Raw genomic sequence first — 21,946 nt, forward strand, 5'->3', positions numbered from 1 at the left:
TCTTCCTGTTCTTGTTTATGCCTCACATCACCTAAATATGCTAAGTCCATGGTTGCTAAGTGCTTTTTTTTTTTTTTAAGATTTTACTTATTTTTTTGACAGAGACACAGGGGGAGTGGGAGAGGGAGAATAGTCTTCCCTTGGAGCAGGGAGCCTGATGCGGGACTCGATCCCTGAACCTGGGATCATGACCTGAGCCAAAGGCAGATACTTAACGACTGAGCCACCCAGGCACCCCTCTGCTAAGAGCTTTTTTTTTTTTTTTTTTTTTAAAGATTTTATTTATTTATTTGACAGAGAGAGATCACAAGTAGGCAGAGAGGCAGGCAGAGAGAGAGAGAGGAGGAAGCAGGCTCCCTTCCGAGCAGAGAGCCCGATGTGGGACTCGATCCCAGGACCCTGAGATCATGACCTGAGCCGAAGGCAGCGGCTTAACCCACTGAGCCATCTAGGCGCCCCTGCTAAGAGCTTTTGATGATGTTATTGGGGTACCGTTTGATAGATGTGTGGCTTTCCTTCATTCCCACTGTATTGCCTTAATTTACTAGACATTTTGTTTAACCAGCCCAATGTCTTCGAATTTTGTGTGTGAATACTTAGAGACGGGGCCTGCACTCTCAAAGATTACAGGTAACCATTCTCCCAGATGTTAAAGACTAAAAATGTCACAGTTTACCCACTTTGCCTCCAGGAATTTGAGTTTGTAACTTCTGGTTGAGAGCCTTATCAAATCTTCTTTTTAAAAACTATTTATGTATTTATTTATTTATTTATTTATTTATTTTTACATAACCTCTACCCTGCAGTGTGGGGCTTGAACTACTGGACAAGAACAAGAGTTGCATGCTCTGCTGACTGAGCCAGCCAGGTGCCCCCTCCATCCAGTCTTGACCGGGCTTTACCACCCCACCTTAGGTCTTTCTCTGCTCTTGTCCCCTCCACATTGTTATCTCCAAAGTTATCTTCCTAAAGGCCTAAATCAAATGTTCTCATTCTCAGGTTTTCAGAGTGCCATTGGATTCCTGTTTTCTACTTAGCTTGACAGGTAAAGCCCTTCACAATGTGACCCTGTCCCACCTGTTAATGTTACCTGGCTTACTTCTCTCCTTTTCCTAGTCATTTCTCTCCTCTCCATCCTCACCGAATTTCTCCCATCTTCCCAGTCTCTGGTTATAGCATGTTGTTCTAGGCGAAGTTGTCTCATCCTCCTGACTCGCAAAGTACTCATCCCCCAGGAGACTTATTAGTTCATATGCGAAACCTTCCCTACCTTCGTCAAGTAGAGTTAGAGTTGTTCCTCCTTATTTGGACTTCCACAGCACTGTCTATTTCTTTTAGTAGACTGTTCCTTCTACACACCTGCTCCCTGGCCTAGAGCCCAACACTATCAGACAGTGGCTAAAGTGGGTCCCCAGTATCAAATCATTAGTCCAAACATCTTTATTAGTCTTGGCAGTATTATAAAATTCGTAAGCTGTCTTGTTAGGTGGCATGTTTTTAGTTCCTGTTTGATGAACTTGAGCCCGTGGTGCTATTCCATATAGGTCACCTGAAATCATCAGGTAACCATTCGAAGTTAATTTGAAGATTTATTGGGCTTGCTGAAACTTAAACTTAGTTCCACATTATCACCTAACATTTTTATAATACTTTACAAAATTATTTCCCTTGTATCATTTTATTTGACACCTACAATATTCTGTGTTGGGTAGGCTTTATTATCCCTATTTTACTGGTGATTATAAAGCTACTTTTGACATTGAAGTATACATGCAGGTAAGACTTCAGAGAGAGAGCATGTTTTTACATTGCGTTAAGCAACTGGTTTGTCTCTTTGTAGTTAAATACACCCTATTGGCTTCTACAGAAAAGGTGCCTTTGCTCAGTAGGCAAGTGCTAAAAATCTTGCCTTTTATAAGGCCACTTTACCATCGAAGTAGAAGGAGGTACTCAGAGCCTTCTGACCTACAGAAAGGCCTTGAATGTGCTTAGAGACCTTGATTGAAATTAATGGGGTGCCTTCCAACCTCAAGCTTTTCTATTGTGCTTCAAATACCTAGAATTTATTGAAAACCTATTTCAATAATGGAGTGTCAGACTAGGTTGATGAGTGAAGGGAGTCAGCACAAGATAGAGTAAGCGGAGTGTTAAGAACCCAAAAGGTTTCATGGTAATTTCAGCAAATGGTTACATTTGTAGGGTAATAAACTTTTGTGGAATTGGATTATGGAAAGATGAACCATAAGGGCTAGGAAATAATCTCTGTTAAGTATTGGCATGTGGCATCTAGTTTCTGTCGTTCCCTCCCCACCCCCGCCATCCCAATACTTGAGAGGATAAAAATGATTAAAAAGTTTAAAAATAAGTCCTATCATTATAAGTTTTTTTTTTTTTAAAAGGAATGATTTTAGCCTACAGAAGGAAAAGCTAAGGGATGGCTCGATTACCATCTTCAAGTATAAGAATAGTTTTTGCTGGGGGGATTTTGACTAATTGTTCTTCCCGTACTTCAAAGATTTAAGAGGACATGGGCTTAAATTGAAGGGGGAGTAATTGTAATGAATATGAAGAAGTGTTTCTTGGTCATAAAAGCTGGGAAACAGTTGTATGATTGCTGAAAGTGAGTTGGATTTCTGACTATTTCAGTTATCTACCAGTGTGTAGCAAATCATCCTAATACATTTAGTAGCTTCAAATGACAGCCATTTTATGGCTCATGATTCTGTGAATTGTAATCCAGGGAAGAAGGACATACCACCTTGCCCAGGTGATTTCATTGGACTGGGAGCTTTAACATGGCTTCACTCAAAATATGTGGATTTCTGTGCTGGCTCTTGGCCGAGACATCTTGGTTCTCCTCCTTGAGGTTGGACTCCCTCTTGGTCTCTCATCAGTCATTAATCAATATGGGGCTCCTTTTACATGGCGGTTGGCTTCCAGGGCAGCCATAATGAAAGAGTCCTTCATTATCACTTTCCTTCATTCTTTTGGTTAAAAAAGTCACAAATGTAGCCCACGTTGAAGGGGAGGGGACACTTCGGGAAGGGTAAAATATCAGTGTCACACTGCTAAAGGCCATACAGTATGGTGGAGATTATTGTGACCAATTTGGAAAGAGTTTATCATGTTAACCTTAGGGATATTTAATTAGAGACTAATTGATACATGTTTATTGAGTAGATAGTTTAGGCATTTGATTTATAAACTTGGCTGCATATTAGAGTTGTCTGGGAGATTTTTATAAGCATGGTTTCCATAGGTACCAGACATGTTCATTAATCCAGGTCTCCTGGGGGGGCGGTGGTGGCACCTGAGACACTGTATGTACTTTTTCTCAGGTGACAGTAAAATGAGGATAGAGGTTGGGGAAGGGGACAAGACTGATTCTGATAGGTATAATATATAAGGCAGAATGGTAGGTACCTTAAGATAGGCCTGCTGATCTCCTTTTGCTTCCAGGACCTGGCTGAACCCTCTGCCTGGCAGGTTCTACCCTCTAGTCTGCCTAGTTAAATTCTGTCTCCTTCAATCAGCACATCATTAAAGGAATGTTTTTTGATGCCTCACATTTTTTCTTCTAGTTTCTAGCACTTTTTCCTTTGTAGCATTTTGTAGGTTATAATTTATATAATTTACAACATTTGTGTGATTATTTGATAGAGAGTAGACAAAAATATGTCTGCTTTGCTTTCTGGTATCTAACATAGTACCTGCCTCATAAAAGGCATTCAGTAAGTGTTTGATGAATGAATAACTGGTTGATTGAATGCATGAATGAATGAAGTGACTTAAATTCAGTTTTAAAGAGGGGTAGAATTGTGGACAGGTGGAGCAAATGAATAGGAAATTCATGGTTCAGAAGTGGAGGTGTGGATTAAACTGCTTGTGTAATTTCAGAAGGTGGGAGGAACTGGTTTGGGAAGAGATGAAGGGTTTGGTCTTGAGTGTACTTGCTATGCTAAATTCAAGGTACAGATATCCATCTAGCAAGCATTTAGAAATGAGGTGCTGAAACTGAAGGGTGAGACTGATTCTGGGTATTTCGATTGGGAGTTCTCTGACGAAAGGCTATGGAGTCTATTCATTCAACAATAAGTGAGCTCCAACTGTGTGCCAGACAACTGTGTTATAGGGCAGGGGAGCAGAGTTCTGGCTGATAAGGAGCCAGCTTGGTGAAAAGAGCTGTGGAGAATGTTCCAGACAGGAAAGGAACCACAAGTGTGCAGACCTTGGGGGCAAGGAGTAGTCTTTTTATTTTTGAGAAACTGAAAGGAGGACTGCCAAAGGATTAGAGTGAGGTGAATGGGGGTGGGGTTGGGGGCAGCATGAGGTAAAGCAGGAGAGGAAGTCGGGGCCCACATCACATGGGGCCTTTGTGGACTATATGGGGAGTCTTAAGCTTTACCAGAAAAGCATGATGGGAAGCCACTGAAGGTTTTAAAGCAGGAGAGTAACAAGCGGTCCAAGATTATTCTGACTACTGTATGGAGAAAAGAGAACGGCGAAGAGGAGGCCAGTCAGGAGGTGTGTGTTCTAGTTCTTGAGAAAGATAACAGCACACAGAGCAGGGTATGGCACTGTATATGATGAGAATAGGGTATTTGTGGGATAGATTTAGTTTTTTGAGAGGGAGCACATGCGCATGTGCAGGAAAGGTGGGCAAAAGAAGAGGGAGATTGACAATCTGAGGGGTTTGAAGTGGCAGGGGGGCAGTGGGAGGTTGGGGTACCAGGTGGTGGGTGTTATAGAGGGCACGAATTGCATGGAGCACTGGGTGTGGTGAAAAAATAATGCATACTGTTATGCTGAAAATAAATTAATTAATTAAAAAAAAAAGAAGAAGAAGAGGGAGATGGAGAATCCCAAGCAGGCTCCATGTCCAGTGCAGAGCCCACCGAGGAGCTTAATCCTGCGACTTTGAAATCATGACAGGCTGAAATCAAGAGTCAGACACTTAACCGACTGAGCTACCCAGGTGCCCCTAGATTTTAAAAGAACCAGGTAGAATTCACTAGAGAAGGAAAGAGTGGTAAGTACAGAGCCCTAGGGGTTACTTAGGGACCAAAAAGAACCCAGGGGAAGACAGGGAGAAAGGTTGGTCTTTGAAGTCAAAAGGGAGTCGAGCTTCTGTACTTTCAGTGGAAAGGGAAGGGGAAAAAGGGGCCTGCAGGAAGAACATGGGTAGGTCATCTGTGTCCGGGACTGCAGGGAGGTCAGGAAGGTGGAGGACTTGGGAAAAAGCCATGCATTTAGCTGTCAGAAGATCTCTGAGGATGTTGGAGAGGGCTTTTGTGAAGCGGAGTGGAGTGAGCTAACACGTGTGTGACCTGTGGGTGAAGGAGGGTACCATTGCTTTGTGGGGGAAGCAGGGAACCGAAGAGAAGGGGAGAGGCTGAGAGCCCGCTTGCACAGACCTGCACAGAGAAGCAGGTGTGCGGAGGCTGACGTCTGCTGAGCCCCGACCTTGTGTCCGTCCCCGTGCCAGGGACCGCCCCGAGTCTGCTTTCTCTGGGTCTAAACAGGGTGCCTAATATTACAGTGACTCCCAGAATGAATTTCCAGATTTGAAGGGTATGTAAGACCTTACTCAGGGGTATGGGAAGGAAATACTAGAACTAAGTTTTTCCTCTATTTTTATCTTTCTCTTTGAAATTTCTTTTTAGTACTGGGTTTTAGATAGTACAGTAGCACCATTTGAACAGTAGCACTTGCCTAATTTGCTGTTACATGTAGAGATGTTGGAGATGTGCTAATTTTTTTTTTTAACTGATGGTCAGAAATGGTGCTCTACTGGTTTAGTGAATAAAGGGGAATGTTTGAGATGAAAGGGAAAGATGAGGCAGAAAGGAGGAGGGGAAACCAGCGTGCCAAGTAGCTGTACATTCTTTTAAACCTTTTCAAAACCCTGTGGTGCTGTTGCCCCCACTTTGCACACAAAAAACTCGCCCACGGTCACACAGCTAGGTAAGTGCTAGAACTGGAATTTGAAGCCAGGTTTGTTTTACTTGAAGGTCTTATTATCTCACTTATTTCCCCTTTACTCCCCTCCTCTGCTTGATGCTCTCATATTTTCCCATTTCACTCTCACATATTAAAACACTCATTTGTAGTGGAGGAACCAGAGGCAAAGGTGAAACGAATGGTTCATGGTCCCACATCTCATGTAGGGCACCAGCTGGACTCCTGATCCATGATTCCCACGGCACCACCACTGCCTCAAAATAAGTAGTCGAACCCCAGCCGAACTGCTTTGGTAAAGCAGGTGAGGAGGTTTCTAGTTAGGAGGGGAGAGGGGCTGAGCTTACACATAGTAGAAAAGAGTCATGACTCAGATCCTACTTTTTGAGCACTTTGTGTTGTTAAGGGCTTGCATTAATTACCTCATTTAGGTTCTCCATTTTATGGAAGCAGAAGCCAAGATCAGGGAAGTGAAGCACCTTGACTGAGGTCACAGAGGAAGACTGTAAGTTCTGTCTAACTCTAGGCCCCATGTCCTCAACCCCGCGCAATGCTGCTCTTTGGAAAGTTGCTGTGGAGTCATCAACTAGAGATGAATAAAAGACTTCGGAGCCCAGTGGTGGCTTGGTCCCAGTTGTATGAATTTGCTGGGCACCCAGTCCATAGTCTTCCAACGTTTCTGTAATACTTGGTAGCTCAGGTGTGGAAAGGCTGGGGAGTTAGAGGAGAAGAAAAATGTAGAATAAGAGTTCAATAAATCAAAAGAGTTCAATAAATCCTCCCTCAGAGTGTAGAGCTGGTGGAGTTCAATGGATTGTGTTGTTCAAGGAAGCTGTGTTTGAAATTAATTTTTATAATAAATGTCGTAGTTCTGTTTGATGCAAGGTATACTGGAATATGGAGGGAAGAATGCCAAGCTGATAAGATGGGATCTTTGACCTCCAGAAGGTCAGAGAGGCAGATCAAGTGCTTTGCCGTTGTGCATGATTGAAGGGCATGGAGAGGTGAAGGGTGGAGAAGTACAGGAAAGTCACATTATACAGACTGGCTTGTTGCAGATTGAGGGTGGCAGTAGGAAGGGCTAGCCTGGTGGGTGCCATCTGTTTTCTCAGGAAGACCCCTCAGGGTTTTGGTCACTGTATTTTAGGTCTGGTTCTCAGGCCACAAAATTTGTTTTGCTTTGTACCTGGAAATGATCAGTCAGTCTTTGGGGACAGCACTATATTCCGACTTGGGTGACTGTGCTCAGAAAGGAATGATAGTTTGTTACTCCAGAATGAAGGAGCCCTTTCCTATTGACAGGATTCTGGATTTTGCTAGGGTACTGCTTTTCTGTATCAAGAGATCTGAGAAATGAAATTTAATAATACTGAGCTTGCTTGGTGAGCATGGAATAATATGATAGAATACTTGTGGGGGAAGTTAGAAAAAAGCTAAGGTTATTGATTTGCCTTCTATCTGCTCAGTATTCTACTAAGTGCTTTTGCATACAGTAGGACATTTAATTCTCCCAGTGGGCCCATGGTACTCAATTTACAAAAGAGGAAACCAAGGCTCTGTCCAAGCTGGTAAGAGGATGAACTCAGATTGGAAGGAATCGAGTCCCTCAGATTCTAGGAGCCCACACCCCTAAGTGCTACTGTATGCAGTTCCCACTTAAACTTCATGAAAGAAACTTGTCCCACAGCAGAGAAGATGGCGTGTCACTTAGTTGCAGTATTGCTCAGTCTTGGGTGATTATGGAGTCATAATAGCCTCCTCTACTTTTAGATTTTTTAAACTCTGTAGATCACACTTTGATGTCATCACTGTTAAGATTTTTAAAAAAGATTTAAAAAAGTTTATTTGACAGAGAGATTGAGATCACAAGTAGGCAGAGAGGCAGGCAGAGAGAGAGGGGGGGAGGAGCAGGCTCCCCGTTGAGCAGAGAGCTCGATGTGGGGCTCCATCCCAGGACCCTGAGATCATGACCTGAGCCGAAGGCAGAGGCTTAACCCACTGAGCCACCCGAGTGCCTCAGGATTTTCTTTTTAAGTAGTCTCTACCCCCAATGTGGGACTCCCAACTCACAACTCTGAGATCACGAGCCACATGCTCTACTGAGCCTGCCATGAGCCCAGATGTGGTCATGTTCTTTGTTTAAATATGTTAATACCTTCACCTGAGCCCTTTTGTCTTCCGGTCTTCTTGCTTTTAGTTTGGAAGACATTGCATCTCTCTGGAGGGACTTTCAATATCTGCACACACTGGTTTTGCGTTTATTTTATTATCTTAATTTTATGGGTTCTGAGAGTCTTCCAAGCTCCTAACTTGTCACCCTCCCTCCCTCCTTCCTTCTCTACTGGATTTAAACTCAAATTCTGAGTCTGACTTTGGAGTACTTCTCTGGCTCCAACCCAGTTACCAATTTAGCCGTGGCTCTGTGGATTGCTAGCTATTGTTATTAACATCCCTCCCTTCATGCCCACTTGTATCTCAAATCAAATCCAGTTACTCACTGTACCTATGTGTCCTTGATTTCCTGCTTGGGTGTCCTTGTTCCTGTTGTGTTTTGGGCTTGGAATGTCATTCTTCCTATGAAGCCGCCTCGTCTGATCCCTCACTGGGAGTAATCACTTCTTCCTCTGGGTCTCATAGTAGAGAATTCTCTTTTATGTCTCCTTTATGGCACAGTATCCTTTCTACTGTATATTTCAGTAGTTTGTGTACATGCCTTTATCTCTCCTACTAGACCATAACCTCATGAGCAGATCTATCTGGTTGACCTTTGTGTCTCCTCTAGTGTCCAATTCAGTTCTCTGCACATAATGTAAATAGATAGATAATAAATAAATAGATGAATGAATAAGCAGAATTTAAGTTTCTGCTCATTGGTTTGGATTCCCCCGCCCCCTTCTTTGCCCTTCTTTTTTCCTCATTTCTTCCTCTCTTCTGGGTTTTCCCTTACACTGACTCAACCAGCTTGTCTTCACCACTCCCTTTTCTTACCCAGATTTTGCCTCGTTCTTTCGCTATTAGCAGTCACTGTGTGGGAGGGCCACAAGCTGCTGGTCAGATTTTCTCCATCCTTTTGTGGCTTTATCCTGTCCAGGAATCATATGACCAGCATGAGAACTGAGTGGTGATTACATTAAGATCTTAATAAAAAGACCATATGTCAAGAGAACAAACCTTAAGGTTTGTTATTTTGCCTTCAGTAAGAAACTTTCTGATCCACATTTCAAGGGAGAGGGAAAAGAGTCCTTGGGTACATGAGAGGTCTAGATCAAGGCATATATTCACACCGTGAATTGTGGGGTATGAGAGGTATCTTACTGGACCAAAGAAATAACGTCAGGAGCGGCAGAAGCTTCCTCTAACTGTTAGTGTTGAATCCTGGAACTTTTTCGACAGCTGGAAGGAACATTAGAGATTTGCGTCGTCTTACCTTCCTATTTTCCAGATGAGAATACAGACCTGAGGAGGCCAACCGATGGGCCCATAAAAACTGGGATATTTGTCATCTAGCATTTATTCCCAATACTGAATGTAGCTTGTGGGGGGAACTACTAGCTCTTTGAAAACAGTGGAAATTTCCCTTCAAGTGGGGGCTTCAGGTCTCTAAAACTGGAGAGCTTTTGCTGACATGTGGACTCCGGTTGGTAGCTGGCTGGATTGGGGGCAGTGTTCACCAGAAGGGCCCTTTATGAACTGTGGTGACCACTCCCGGTGGTTCCCGTCTGGGGGTCTGCTCAGTGGGGCTTCCGGCTGATAGAAATCTGTTCCTTCTACTTTTGAAAAGGGGCCCACGTTTAATAATAAAAACATTTCCAGTCTTCCTTGCTCTTTTTCTCAGTCCCCATATTCCAAATTTTGTTTCGGGCTTAATTTTTTATCTCCGCCTATTTGTATTAATTTTTTATCAGGTAGGTCAGACGTCAGTAGGAAGCATAGGAGAGACAGAGTGACTTAGAGGCTCAATATTGGTTTTTGGTGCTCTTTAGGTGAATCTTTTCTACCCGACTCGTAGAATAATGTATTTTACTGTCCGTGAAATAGTGCTCAGTGAACCGGTTGTTGGCAGATATGAAGGGTTACTGTTTTGTGGCTAGGCAGTAGCAGTGTAAATAGATCAGCTGGCCTAGAACAGGAAGTCAAGTGCAAACAGGATGTGCTTGTCTTTACTGTAATTTTGTGTGTCTGTGTTTTGAAACTTGGTGTAGTTAAAAAGTCAAGACTTCTAGTATTTGAGCTTGACGGAAGATGTCTCTCTTTCTGGTATGAAAAGAAGCTAAGGCAACTAGTCCTTCACTGCCCTTGCCTTTATACAGGGACACATCTTTCTTCTATGGATCAGGCCATTCTTCCTGGTGCATGACAGGTTTTCCTCACCTACACCATGTTGCATCCATGTGCTTTATAAAGTGAAACCCCTGAGTGCCTGCTGGTCTGTTACTTTTGGTAGATAAGGGATCCAAGCTGTGCTTCGCTATTTATTTCTTAATAACAATAAGAAATCTTAGCCTGTAATTCACCAGCATTTTAAATTAAAGGTTCCTTTTTTTGAATTCCAGGATTTTTAGCACACCTTTTGAGTGTTTCCCGAGTATGGTAGTTTACAAATTATCCCGGGGCCTTGTTAGACTTTGAATTGAAAATTTCCTTGAGTGTTGGAGGCTGGATCTAATGCTAACTGTTGAACTGTTTTACCCTATAGGCAAGTTTCTGGAGAGGACATTAAATAAGCAATTCTCTTGGGGTGGGGGAATGTGTCACTCAGCTGGTAAGCAGTTTTAGGAACCCCTGTTTTCTGAATCCCCTTCTCATTCCTCATTGCTTCTCACTGCTGAATCCTGCTTTATTAGGTTCGTCCTCAGGCTGGATTTGAATAACTTCTGTGGATTATCATAGCCACTATGAGCTATTCCAGAACAGGTCCATTCTGATGGTCTCCAACCATAAACTAATGAATATGGGGCAGGTGAAAGACTGGGTAATGTTTTTTATGCAGTCTGTATCCCTGCACATTGCAGACTGTCCTTCCACTTCGGAATTCCAGGAGCAAATAGGTCACGTGGCACATCTTAGCATCGGTGAGGCCAGCATTACCATGTGAGCACTATGGCATCCTTGAGTCTGTCAAGGAGTGGTGAATGTGAGCCAGTCTGCACTTTATATGTGGCAAAGAATAAAACCCGAAGACCAGGTTAAGTCCAGGTGTTCTTTCCAAGGAGAGAATATGAGGAGGATATGAAGGTTTTCTTTGTGGTATGAGGCAAATTCGAAATCTCCATTTCTACTCCTTGGGATAGATAGTAGGCATATCACATCCTGGCAGGCGCAGAAAACATTTCAGAAAGTCAGCATAATTTTCAGATTGAGATCAGACATCAAACTAAGCCAAAGGTCTGTGGGAGGAAGGGGGTGGTTGGTCTGGATTTATCCTGGATTCATCGCAAAACATTAGACCCCATCTGACTTCAGTGCAGCAGGGCGGTTATGGAGCACCAGGTGGGGTGAAATGGAGGGGAGGCAGAGATGTTCGGTTCTCTGGCTCTGATGGCCAAGAGGGTTGAGGAGCTAAGGCAGAAAGTCTAAACTGGCTGCGCTGTGGGGAAAGTGACAGACTTGTGGGCAATGTGGTAGAACTGGGAAGAAGTGTCACACCTCAGACCCCCTATGAGAGAAGTTCTCCCAGGATTCCATAAGTTCTTCAAGGATAATGAGAAGACTACATTGAGGGGCGCCTGAATGGCTCAGTGGGTTAAGCCTCTGCCTTTGGCTCAGGTCATGATCTCAGGTACCTGGGATCGAGTCCCAACTGGGCTTCCTGCTCAGAGAGCCTGCTTCTCCCTCTCCCCCAGCTCGTGCTCTCTTTCTCTTACTCTCTCAAATAAATAAAATCTGGGGGTGGGTGGTGGGGATAAAGCTACATTGAGCCTGATGTAAAGGTATCATCAGGTCTTAAAAACAGTAGATAGGGGAAAGAGCAGATAAATTTTATCACTTTAAAGAACCTTGAAAAAGATTTTATTTGTGGCCAGCTTTTTGTGAGCGCCTATTAGGTGCTAGGCTCTGGAGTAAATGCATGACATGCATTATTTTAATCCTTTCTGTTGCCCTTTAAATGCAGCTGGTTCTGTGTTTTTGAGGAAAATTAGGTGTAAAGGGACTAAATAACACCAGGGCTCAGAGTCCTCGTTGACTCTCCCCTATACCATACATTTGGCTGCAGTAACTTGTGTGGTCCACTTTGAAAAGGCAAACTGCATAATTTTTTTTTTTAATTTTTTAAAGCTTTTATTTATTTATTTGACAGAGATCACAAGTAGGCAGAGAGGCAGGCAGAGAGAGAGAGGGAAGCAGGCTCCCTGCCGAGCAGAGCCTGATGTGGGGCTCGATCCCAGGACCCTGAGATCATGACCTGAGCTGAAGGCAGAGGCCTAACCCACTGAGCCACCCAGGCGCCCCCAAACTGCATAATTTTGACCCTAGAAAGAACTCATGTCCCAAAGCGCTGCCTTTCCCCAGGGCACGGGCTGTGCCAGAAACCTGCTCAGCGAATCCCTGGCTTTGTTAATGGTTTTGTTTGTTTGTTTGTTTTTTCAAATATTTTTAAGTAATCACCACACCCAATGTAGGGCTCAAACTCACAACCCACTGAGCTTGCCAGGCACCCCTTTGTTAAGGTTTCCATCCCGGTTGCCCAGAAGTCAGTCCCTGTGATAGTAGCTGGTGAAAGCAGCAGCTTCTTCAGTCTAGAAAGAGCTTGTCTGGTAAATCCTGTTTTCTGCACAGGAGTACAGGGGGATCAAGCTCTTTATCCTTGATGAGCTTTGTCATCAGTTTTGATGGAAGAAGGATCCTGTGATAATTAAACTGCAGGTCCGCTTATTCTGTTTTCAGCTTGTTTGAAGACTGTACTCGGAACTGCTTTCTTTCCTGATTGACTTGCCCTTTGGGCCAAAATGCCTGGGCTGAAATTAAATGTGTAGGCTTCTCCGCTGCAGTGTTCAATCTGTCATCTCTCCTGAACGCCACACTAAGAAGCAGCCATTTAATTGGTCAGACCCCGAGGGTGAGATTTTGGCACAAGTCCATTGGTTAGAATTACTTTTCCCTGAACTTCATAGCAGATGCTGAGGTCCCTCTGCAGATATCTGTCATAGGCCAGTTGAAAGCAGGGAGTTTTCAAGAACATTTATAACTTGTGATTATTGTGTATGGTTTTCACTTGTTTACAACAGTTATCACTTCAGGAAAAGAGCTCATTTATTACCAGCGGAAAGTGAAACCTCTCTCCTTTCTCCTTCTTCACATTGTCAGTTTAACCCTTTGTGCTCCAAAACCCTCGGCTGTGGTTTCTTGTCTCCTCTTGCCATGCTTTTCCTCCCCCCTCGCTTGGGCTGTGCCTGTTGGTAGCTACCGGCCAAGCTCTGCTTAGACCCCGGCTGTATCTGGTGCAGCCTCTTCGATTTCTGCCATTTCTGTTCTCTGTTATTCTACTTCTCCATGTGTTGTTTTTATTTTAATTTGTATTCTTTACAGTTCTTATCGCAGTGCTGTGTGTTCTGGAACCAGAGCTCTGGGAGGTCACTAAAGCCTTCTGTGTCTTTTCACGCAGGGAGAGGACGGACATGCCAGATCTTGTTCGTCCTCGAGGCTGTCCCTTTCTGGCTTTCTAATGCTGTCATAATGGATAATTTTAACATTTTTCTGCTACTTGTAGAAACTCACTGTTGTTTTTTAAGTCATCTTAGCAGACACTAAAAACTTAACTTCACCAAGTGTGAGGTAGGCATGTTCCTATTAGACCTTTCCCTCAAGGGACTGCTCTGGTTATTTGGGTTTAAAACCCTTAATTTGCTCATCACCCTGGAATCATGAGTGTGGCATTTTCAAGCATGAATTTGTCTTTTTTTTTTTTTTTTTTTTTTAAAGCCCTATTGCTGTTATCGTTACTAAGACTTCAGCAAACACCTGTGGTCACACTTACCTGACACTCAGGCTCACAGTTAAGCTGTAGACTTCTGTTTCCACTCCCTTACTGTGGGAGAATACTTGAATTATACAGATTTTAGCTCACTGATTAAATGCGTGATGCTAGCATGCTCACCCCCTTGGCAAGTAATCATGCGGTGGGGGACCTTGCCTGGTTCTGTTGCTCTCAGAGTCCCTGTGTCTGGAAGAGGGCTTGGCCAAGAGTAGCGCTAACCAGACGGGCAGAAGAATGAATTAAAGTTATTGGGAGGTGTCCCGAGATGCTGGGAGAGCACAGGCAGGGTCAGAGGAGTTTTTCCAGAGGAAATAAGTGCTGCACGAGGAGGTCAGGGCCAAGGGAATAGCTCACAGGAGGTTCCTGAAAATCAGAATAAGCTTGGCATTTGAGGGGCCAGAACAGCAGCAGAGCTGGAGCTAAGAGCTTGGAGGGTAAGGTCCTGAGCACTGAGGATTTGCTCTTGTCATGCTCTTGTCATGGGTACCAGTGAAAACACTTATTAAAAGGAGAGCAATAGAATATTAGGTAGTTGAGACAGTTAAGTCAAAAACCCCTCCTCTAGCTGGAACAGAGGTGGGCAAGAATAGAAACTGAAACCTCTTAAATATGGATTAATATTTCTCTTTAGAAAGTTGGGGGTCTGTTTATAGCATTAGTACCCTGAAGTGGTAGTAGGTTGGAAATGGGGTTGACTTCCTGGATGTATAAAATAGAATTCTGGATTCCTCGGGATGGCTTTTTAGTCTGCTGCACCTCTTACGAGGTCCTCGTGTGTTGAAAGGGCAGCTTGGCTCGCCGGTGATGTCCACGGTCTCTCCCGCAGGCAGCTCACTGACCTGCTCTTCCAGCACACAGCCTCTGAGTGACTAGTGCCATGGGGAGGTTGTTGTGGAGGGTGAAAGCATCCCTCTCTTTCCATAGGACCGCAGATTAATAACCCTCTAGCTGTGTGACCCTGGTCTAGTTAGCCAACACTTAGGGTCCAGCGTCTGGGTTTATAAAAGGAACATTTTAATTTGGATGTTTGCAGGATAATTGTATAGATGCAGACAAAACTACTCACTTGTGCACATGTTAGGTGTTCTGGAGAGTTTTTACTTTTCCTTTAAAAAATGGTATTTTCGGGCGCCTGGGTGGCTCAGTGGGTTGAGCCGCTGCCTTCGGCTCAGGTCGTGATCTCAGGGTCCTGGGATCGGGTCCCGCGTCGGGCTCTCTGCTCAGCAGGGAGCCTGCTTCCATCTCTCTCTCTCTCTCTCTCTGCCTGCCTCTCCATCTACTTGTGATCTCTCTCTATCAAATAAATAAATAAAATCTTAAAAAAAAAAAAAAAAAAATGGTATTTTCTAGGATCATCTGAGAAGGGACTTCTGAACTCCGGAGTTTGAATACCTTCTATTTCTTCCTTCCCTACCCCTGAAATAACAGCACAGGAAATTCTTTCACCTAAAACTTTGATCTTTTATACTGAAGTCTACCCTGGGAACTGGAGGACACAGGAGTCCTAGTATCTTTGAAGTCTGACATCTCAGTGTGAGTGGAGGCTCTGGGAGCTGGTTTGGAGGGAGGCAAACATTTAATCCTTAGCCCCATGCCTTATTATAATGCCTACGCTTTGCTGAATCTAGTCTAGTACCATCTTGTGCTCTTGGTATGATATCAGAAAGCTGGTAAAGGTTGGCTCCCTCTTTCTTCTGAGCACCTGCTCTGTGTCCAGCCTGTGAGGTGTAGGTAAGCTTGTTCCTGTTCCACCGAAGCTCAGGGAGGCCACTTTCTCAAGCTCAATCAGTTATTCAGTATTAGAGCCAGGATTCAAGGTCATGTTGAACTGATTCTAAAACCAAAGTAAAACATAGTTGGGCTTTTTTTTTTTTTTTATCTCGTCCATTTTCTAAAAATTTAAGTCCCAAATGAAATTCCTCTCTAGGAATTAGGCATTATCTACTACCCACATCCTAAGGACTACTGCGGAGGCTGGAAAATGTCTATTAGGATCTAAAGCCTTTGGAAATGTTTTCCTCCACTGTCCTCCAGCCTGGTGAATGATCCCTTGTCAGCCCAGACACTGCCTCCGCGGAGCCACTCATCTGATTCAGGCCCGAGGTTCTCTAGTCCCACAGTATACCGGTCTCCTCTGGGACTTAGAGGTTCGGAATTCTTTATTCTAAAAGGAACTTCTCAGAAATGATCTCAGTGTCACAGAGAACATGCCTCACTGTCACCGCCCAGCAACTGAGGGCAGTGTGTACTCTGCGACTCACTTCCTCGCCGATGAAACAGTGGTCCTAGCTCATGCTCATTGTGTCGTCACCGCCACTTTAAATCTTCCCTGGTCAGGGCGGGCACCCTAGTAGGCAGGTTTACTGGAAAATTTCAGGTGTGACTCAGAGATTCTGTTTTAAATTAAACAGTTCTGAGGGATTTCAAGTTTCTTTTCAAACTTCTTTTTTAAAAGTAAAGAGCCTTCCAAGTTGAGAGATGATTTTAAATTTCAGGTGAGTTTTCAAGGGTTGATTCTTGATTGCGTGGGTGTTATGATCAGCTGTGTCAGAGCCCCTCCCAACTCAGTCCCTTAGGTGGTAGCAAACTCAAGCATGGGGTAACCAGAGAGAGGAAAGAGTGAGAGACATGTTGGGCTTTCCAGCCAGTAATCACTACTGAACATCTAGGCAGTCTCCATTTTATAGTTTGATGATGACTTCTTTTAACATGTTATTTATTAATCACTTATTATAGGTTAGGCACTTTATGAATATTATTTTTCATCCCTACTTATACAAGTGAGGAAACAGACTCAGAAAGCTTGGCTCCTTTATACTGAAGTCTACCTTGGGAACTGGAGGACACAGGAGTCCTAGTATCTTTGAAGTCTGACATCTCAGTGTGAGTGGAGGCTCTGGGAGCTGGTTTGGAGGGAGGCAAACATTTAATCCTTAGCCCCATGCCTTATTATAATGCCTACGCTTTGCTGAATCTAGTCTAGTACCATCTTGTGCTCTTGGTGTGAGATTAGAAAGCTGGTAAAGGTTGGCTCCCTTTCGTTTTCGATAAAGGACTTTTTTCAGAGTCCCTTTATGTCACTGTAAATGTTGACAGAATGCTTTGGGCCCTAAGGAGAGATAACTAGTACTTGCCTCATTGGCTGTATTGATAAAATACTTGAATGTTCCTCTGACCTCTGTTTGCTCATTCCACCAATCTGGGTGCCCGCTGCGAGTGGCACTTCCTAGATGCAGATAAAACAGTGAAGACAGATGGGGTCCTTGCCCTCGGAGGTTCCAGTCTGCAGGTAGATAGGCTATAAGCAAACATTTATAATGACAGATTATAGCAGTGCCCAGGAGGGCAGCAGAAAGGGCAAGGAGAGAGCGTATGACTGAGGGGGACTCCTCTACATGGCTGGCGTGGGAGTCGTGGCCTGAATGATGAGGAAGAGAAATCCAGGAAGGAAGGAGCTCAGAGTGTGAGACTGTGGAAAGGCCACCACGGCTTGAAGCTTAGTGAACCGGGAGAGAAGCAGCATGGCACAAACCAGGGAAGCGGGCAGGGACTGGTGGGATAGGCAGGGTCTTTTAACCATGCCAGGAGTTGAGTTTTCTTTCTAAAATGCAGTGGTGGTGGCGGCGGGGGGGGGGGGGGGGGGGCGCACCTGCACAGCTCAATAGGTTAAGTGTATGACTCTTGGTTTCAGCTCAGGTCATGATCGCTGGGTCGTGAGATTGAGCCCGGGTCCAGGCTCTCCACTCAGCGGGGAGTCTGCTTGAGATTCTCACCCTTTCTCCCTCTTTCTAAAAAATAAATAAATCTTAAAAAAAAAAAAAATGCAGTGGGACTCCATTAAAGACCTTTAACTGTGTGTGCATTGGGGAGAAAAAGCTGGAGAGAGGCAAGAACGAAGCTGGGAAACTAGTTAGGAGCAGTTCTTTCATCCAAGATGCCATTTTAAACTCTGGAATTACAGTAGATTCCTGCCCTCATGTGTTAATTCTAGTTAAGACAGTTCACATGTAAGCCAGTCATATCAGTTAGTGCTAACTCTTCTGTGTGAGATTAGAGAGTGATATTTCAACTGAGGAGTGAATGGCAAGAGGGAGCCAAGTGTGTGAGATCGTGGCAAGAAGAGTCTAGGTGGGACTTCAAGGAGCAAACAGCAAATTCTAAGGGTCTAAGGAGGGAAATGTGTGTGATAGATCAGAGATGGTGATTGAGATCACTGCTGGGGCAGATAGGGTAGGGAGAGGAATTTACGACATCTTCAAGCTTAAAAATAGTATCCACGGCCACCCGACAGGGCTCTGCTTGGGAGATAAGAGTGTGTTCAGAGAGGATGCCAGAGACAGCCTGGGAGCTCCCTACCTCATTGAAGGAGGGAGGGGATGACCAGCAAGGAGGCTTTTGAGGTAGGCAAACAAAAGGCACAGAGCTGTGGAGAGTGTTTCAAGGATGAGGGAAGGGTCACTCATGTCTGGCACTGCTGGGACGCTGACTCAGAGGAAGATAGAGAAGTGTCACTTGGATCTGGCCACTTGGGATTCCTTGGTGACCCTGCAAAGAAGAAATTGGGTAGAGTGGTTCAGGAGAGACTGCAGAGGGTAAAGAGTGAATTTGAGATTGAGGAAGTGGAGTCAAGTATTTGGGGACATATCAGTGTAGCAGAGAGCCAAGAAAAAGACCTTTACTGAGGAGTCAGGGGTATGGGGTCAAAATATTTTGTTACTGTTTTTTATGAATATTCTACTAGATGCTTTAAAATAAAACTTTTAATTGTAATATGAGTAGAGTATACAGATTTTAAATTTAAAATTTAAATTTTAAATGTATGATTTAAATTTCACAAAGTGAACATCTGTGTATATAAACAGCACTCAGACTAAGAAACCAAATGTTCCCAGAAGCCCTCTTGTTTCCCCTTCCATTTATTATCCTACCCCAAGGATGACCACTGTCCTGTTTCTAACACCGTAGATTAGTTTGCCTGTGTTTGCATTTTGTATAGATGGAACTGTTTAGTATGTGTTCATTTGTGCCTGTCTCCCTTCCATTATTGCTAATCTGTACTGTCACTTAATCACTAATTTGTTTATTCTCAATGCCGCATTTAAATAGCACAATTTGTTTTTCTGTTCTGTTGACGGACACTTGGATTGGTTTCCACCTTGGGGCTGACAGTCGTACTGCTATGAACCTTGCGGACTCCTCTTGGTGATGTATTTCTGTTAGGAATGTACCTGGAAGTGGAATTGCCAAGCGATGTGTGTGTGTGTGTGTATGTGTGTGTGGTTTATGTTGTACCAGTTTACACTGTGTGTGTGTATGTGCGTGTGCATGCATTGTACCTGTTGACACTTCTGCCAGGTAAAGTTAGAGTTCCAGTTGCTTTAAACCCTTGTCTACACTGGCTAGTATCCCATTTTCCCATTTTAGCCATTCCAGTGGGCAACTGGTGTAACATGTTCAGTTCTACTCTGTACTTCCCTCGTGACCAGGGTGAGTTTTTAAATCTGGGAGATCCTGGAGCATGCCTCTGTGCTGATGGGAAAGCTATGGTAGAGATGGAAAGCTTCAAAAACTGTACACTCTCCAGCCCATTCCCCTCAGACTGCTTTTGTTATTATTTGACTGATTGTAGAATCAGGAGGACTTCTTGTAGCCTGCAGAGCACTGGCTTCACAGTGGAAGCGATTCAGGTTCACATCTTGGCTTTACTACCCTCTGCTATGACCTTTGACAAGTTATTTCACTTCTCAGAACCTTGGTTTTCTCACCCAAAAATGGGATGAACATTTCCAACGTGCCTTGCCAGAATTGTGAGGCTCACAGGATAAAGGGCTGGGGAGTCCATCCATAGCTCAGTGCCTGGCAGATGAGAAGCATTCTTCCAGTGGAGAATGATGACTTTCTTCTTTACTTCTCAAAACATGTAATTACTTATCGGTTATTTCAAAGAGGCAGAGCTAAGCCATATTGATAGACTTTCATAGCATTTCCTTTCAGAGTCATTGCAATTGTACTTTAATTGCTTTTTAAGGATAATATACAAGATGAAGCAAAGCCCATTCTGTATTAACGATCCACAACGTGGACCATTTCTCCAGGTGCACTTCCAGGCTGGCTGCTTTGAACAATCCCCGGAATATGGTAGTGACTGCAGGCGGGCTTGCCACGGAGCCGGTTTCTGGTTTGCTGTGTCAGAAACATACTTCTTCGAGGAGTGTGGGCATGGTGATTAGGTTTTTTTAAAAAAGGATTTTTGTGAAGTCTTACACAGTGGGTTCACCCTATGTCCATTAATTCTGAGATCTTGGGTCTGTGGAAAGTCCGTTGCTGCAGAAGTACCTTGGCACACAGCAGTTAATTAAAGTCTGAACAGATTGAAGGAGAACACTGGGGACAGGACTTTACTGTCTTAGATTTGGGTGGTTAGCAAGGTGGCTTGGAGCTGCATCACACAGTAGCCCTTATTTCCCTGGGGTCCTCACATTCTGAGCCTTCTCCTCCATGGGTCCACTCTGACCCTTCTCTCCTCTCTGACCCTTTCCTCCTTGGGAAAGCCTGTGACAACCACTGATCCCCTTAAAATGACTTGCCTGGGGCAAATGAACAAGTGGAGAAGTAACGGTCTTAAAATTACTTAGGATTCTAGGACTTTAATAGGGAGAAATCACATCATCTCCCTTCTTGCCTCCAACTATGGTTGTACTCAGCCTACCTGGGCTAGGTCATTTATCTTACCCTGTTATTAAAACTGTAATTTTCCTGTTCAGCAGAGCTTAGTGTCCCAAGAAATGCCAGTATCCTTGTCAAGCTGACAGACTCCCAGGTGCTGACTAGCCATCCTGGCCCCCTCCCCACAGGGTTCCTCAGCAGGGAGGAGCAGGTTTTCTCGTTCCCCTCAGCCCTGCACCTCCCGTCTTTCTCCCTGTGGAAGAGGAGGGCCTGGCAAGTTTCAAACAAGTTCTGTAGGACAGCCGCTGCAGAGACTGTGTTTGAGGCTGAAATCACCAAGTCCACATCTTTTCTGAAGAGGAGGGGGAGGGGATCGGGGGAGGGATTTTTAAGCTCTCTGAGAAGATTTGGTCATTTTCTTTCAAGATCAGGAGGCTTGCAGATCAGAGAGCCGAGCGTCTCATGGTGTCGCCATAGGCAGAGCTCACTACACACCCCACAGTGTGTTCTGTGGGGTTCCATTTCCAGCCCTTCGGCAACATCATTAGATGCCAAGGGGCTATCTGTCCAGGGTCAAAGGATGAGAAAATACCGCCAAGAAAAAAGTGTTTGGCTTGTATGGCAATGTTAAAGTGACCACTCTTTCCTTGCAACTCCCCGAAATAACCTCGAATGTAGTTGTTATTTAGACGTATCATTTTCCAATCTGGCAAGAGAGGACTTTTAACTGATAGCTTTAGGAAATGGTATTTAAATATAAGTCAAAAAGAGTAAAAGCGTAGTCTTCTGACGTTGGTGCCCCTGTCTGGCTGGGCTGCGCCAGTCTGTAGACATTTTAGCACCAGAGACTTCCCACTGAACCCCTTTCCGTCCCTTCCCTGCATATACACGTGCCCAGGATAAGGCTCTGTCCTCCACCTGCCTGAGGGGCCTAGGCAGTAACCCAGAGGCACATTTCAAGTCTTCTCCCAGAACCAAGTCCTTCTGAGCCTAGTAGCCAAAGACTTGCTTAGGCCGATAGCTCTGCTTTCTGTGCTCATCACGGAAAAGATTAGAAGCAAAGTTGGGGCACCTGGGTGGTTTAGTTGTTAAGCGTCTGCCTTCAGCTCAGGTCACGATTCCAGGATCCTGGGATCCAGCCCCATGTCAGGCTGCCTGCTTGGCAGGGAGCCTGCTTCTCCCTCTGCCTGTGTTGCTCCTGCTTTCTCGGTCTCTCTCTCTGACAAATAAATAAAATCTTAAAAAGAAAAAAAGAAGATGATTAGAAGCAAAGCTGAGAGAAAATAGTGCTGAAAGGAAATATGTTGTCTTGGTTCTCAGCTTGAGGAAGAGCTTTCTTCACTCTCC

At 44.3% G+C, this 21,946-nt stretch overlaps 1 protein-coding gene across 6 annotated transcripts in view; it reads left to right on the top strand.

Annotated features, from left to right (window-relative positions):
* Nucleotides 1–21,946, top strand: part of RFFL (ring finger and FYVE like domain containing E3 ubiquitin protein ligase) — a 66,211-nt gene that overhangs the window by 21,215 nt on the left and 23,050 nt on the right. The window contains exon 1 of one of the 6 annotated variants that reach the window (XM_013053594.2): nt 4,331–4,524. The exons of 3 other annotated variants lie outside the window; for them this stretch is intronic. In XM_013053594.2, coding sequence (XP_012909048.1) covers nt 4,485–4,524 — 40 coding nt within the window. In that variant the 5' untranslated portion in view covers nt 4,331–4,484. Of the gene's footprint in view, nt 1–4,330; nt 4,525–6,395; nt 6,464–21,946 lie in introns of those variants that run through there. 2 more of the 6 variants (XM_013053593.2, XM_045070286.1) reach the window with 2 other exon arrangements.

The sequence above is a fragment of the Mustela putorius genome, unplaced genomic scaffold (genome assembly GCF_011764305.1).
Source record: "Mustela putorius furo isolate JIRA1106 unplaced genomic scaffold, ASM1176430v1.1 tig00003962_pilon_pilon_pilon, whole genome shotgun sequence".
Lineage (NCBI taxonomy): Eukaryota > Metazoa > Chordata > Mammalia > Carnivora > Mustelidae > Mustela > Mustela putorius.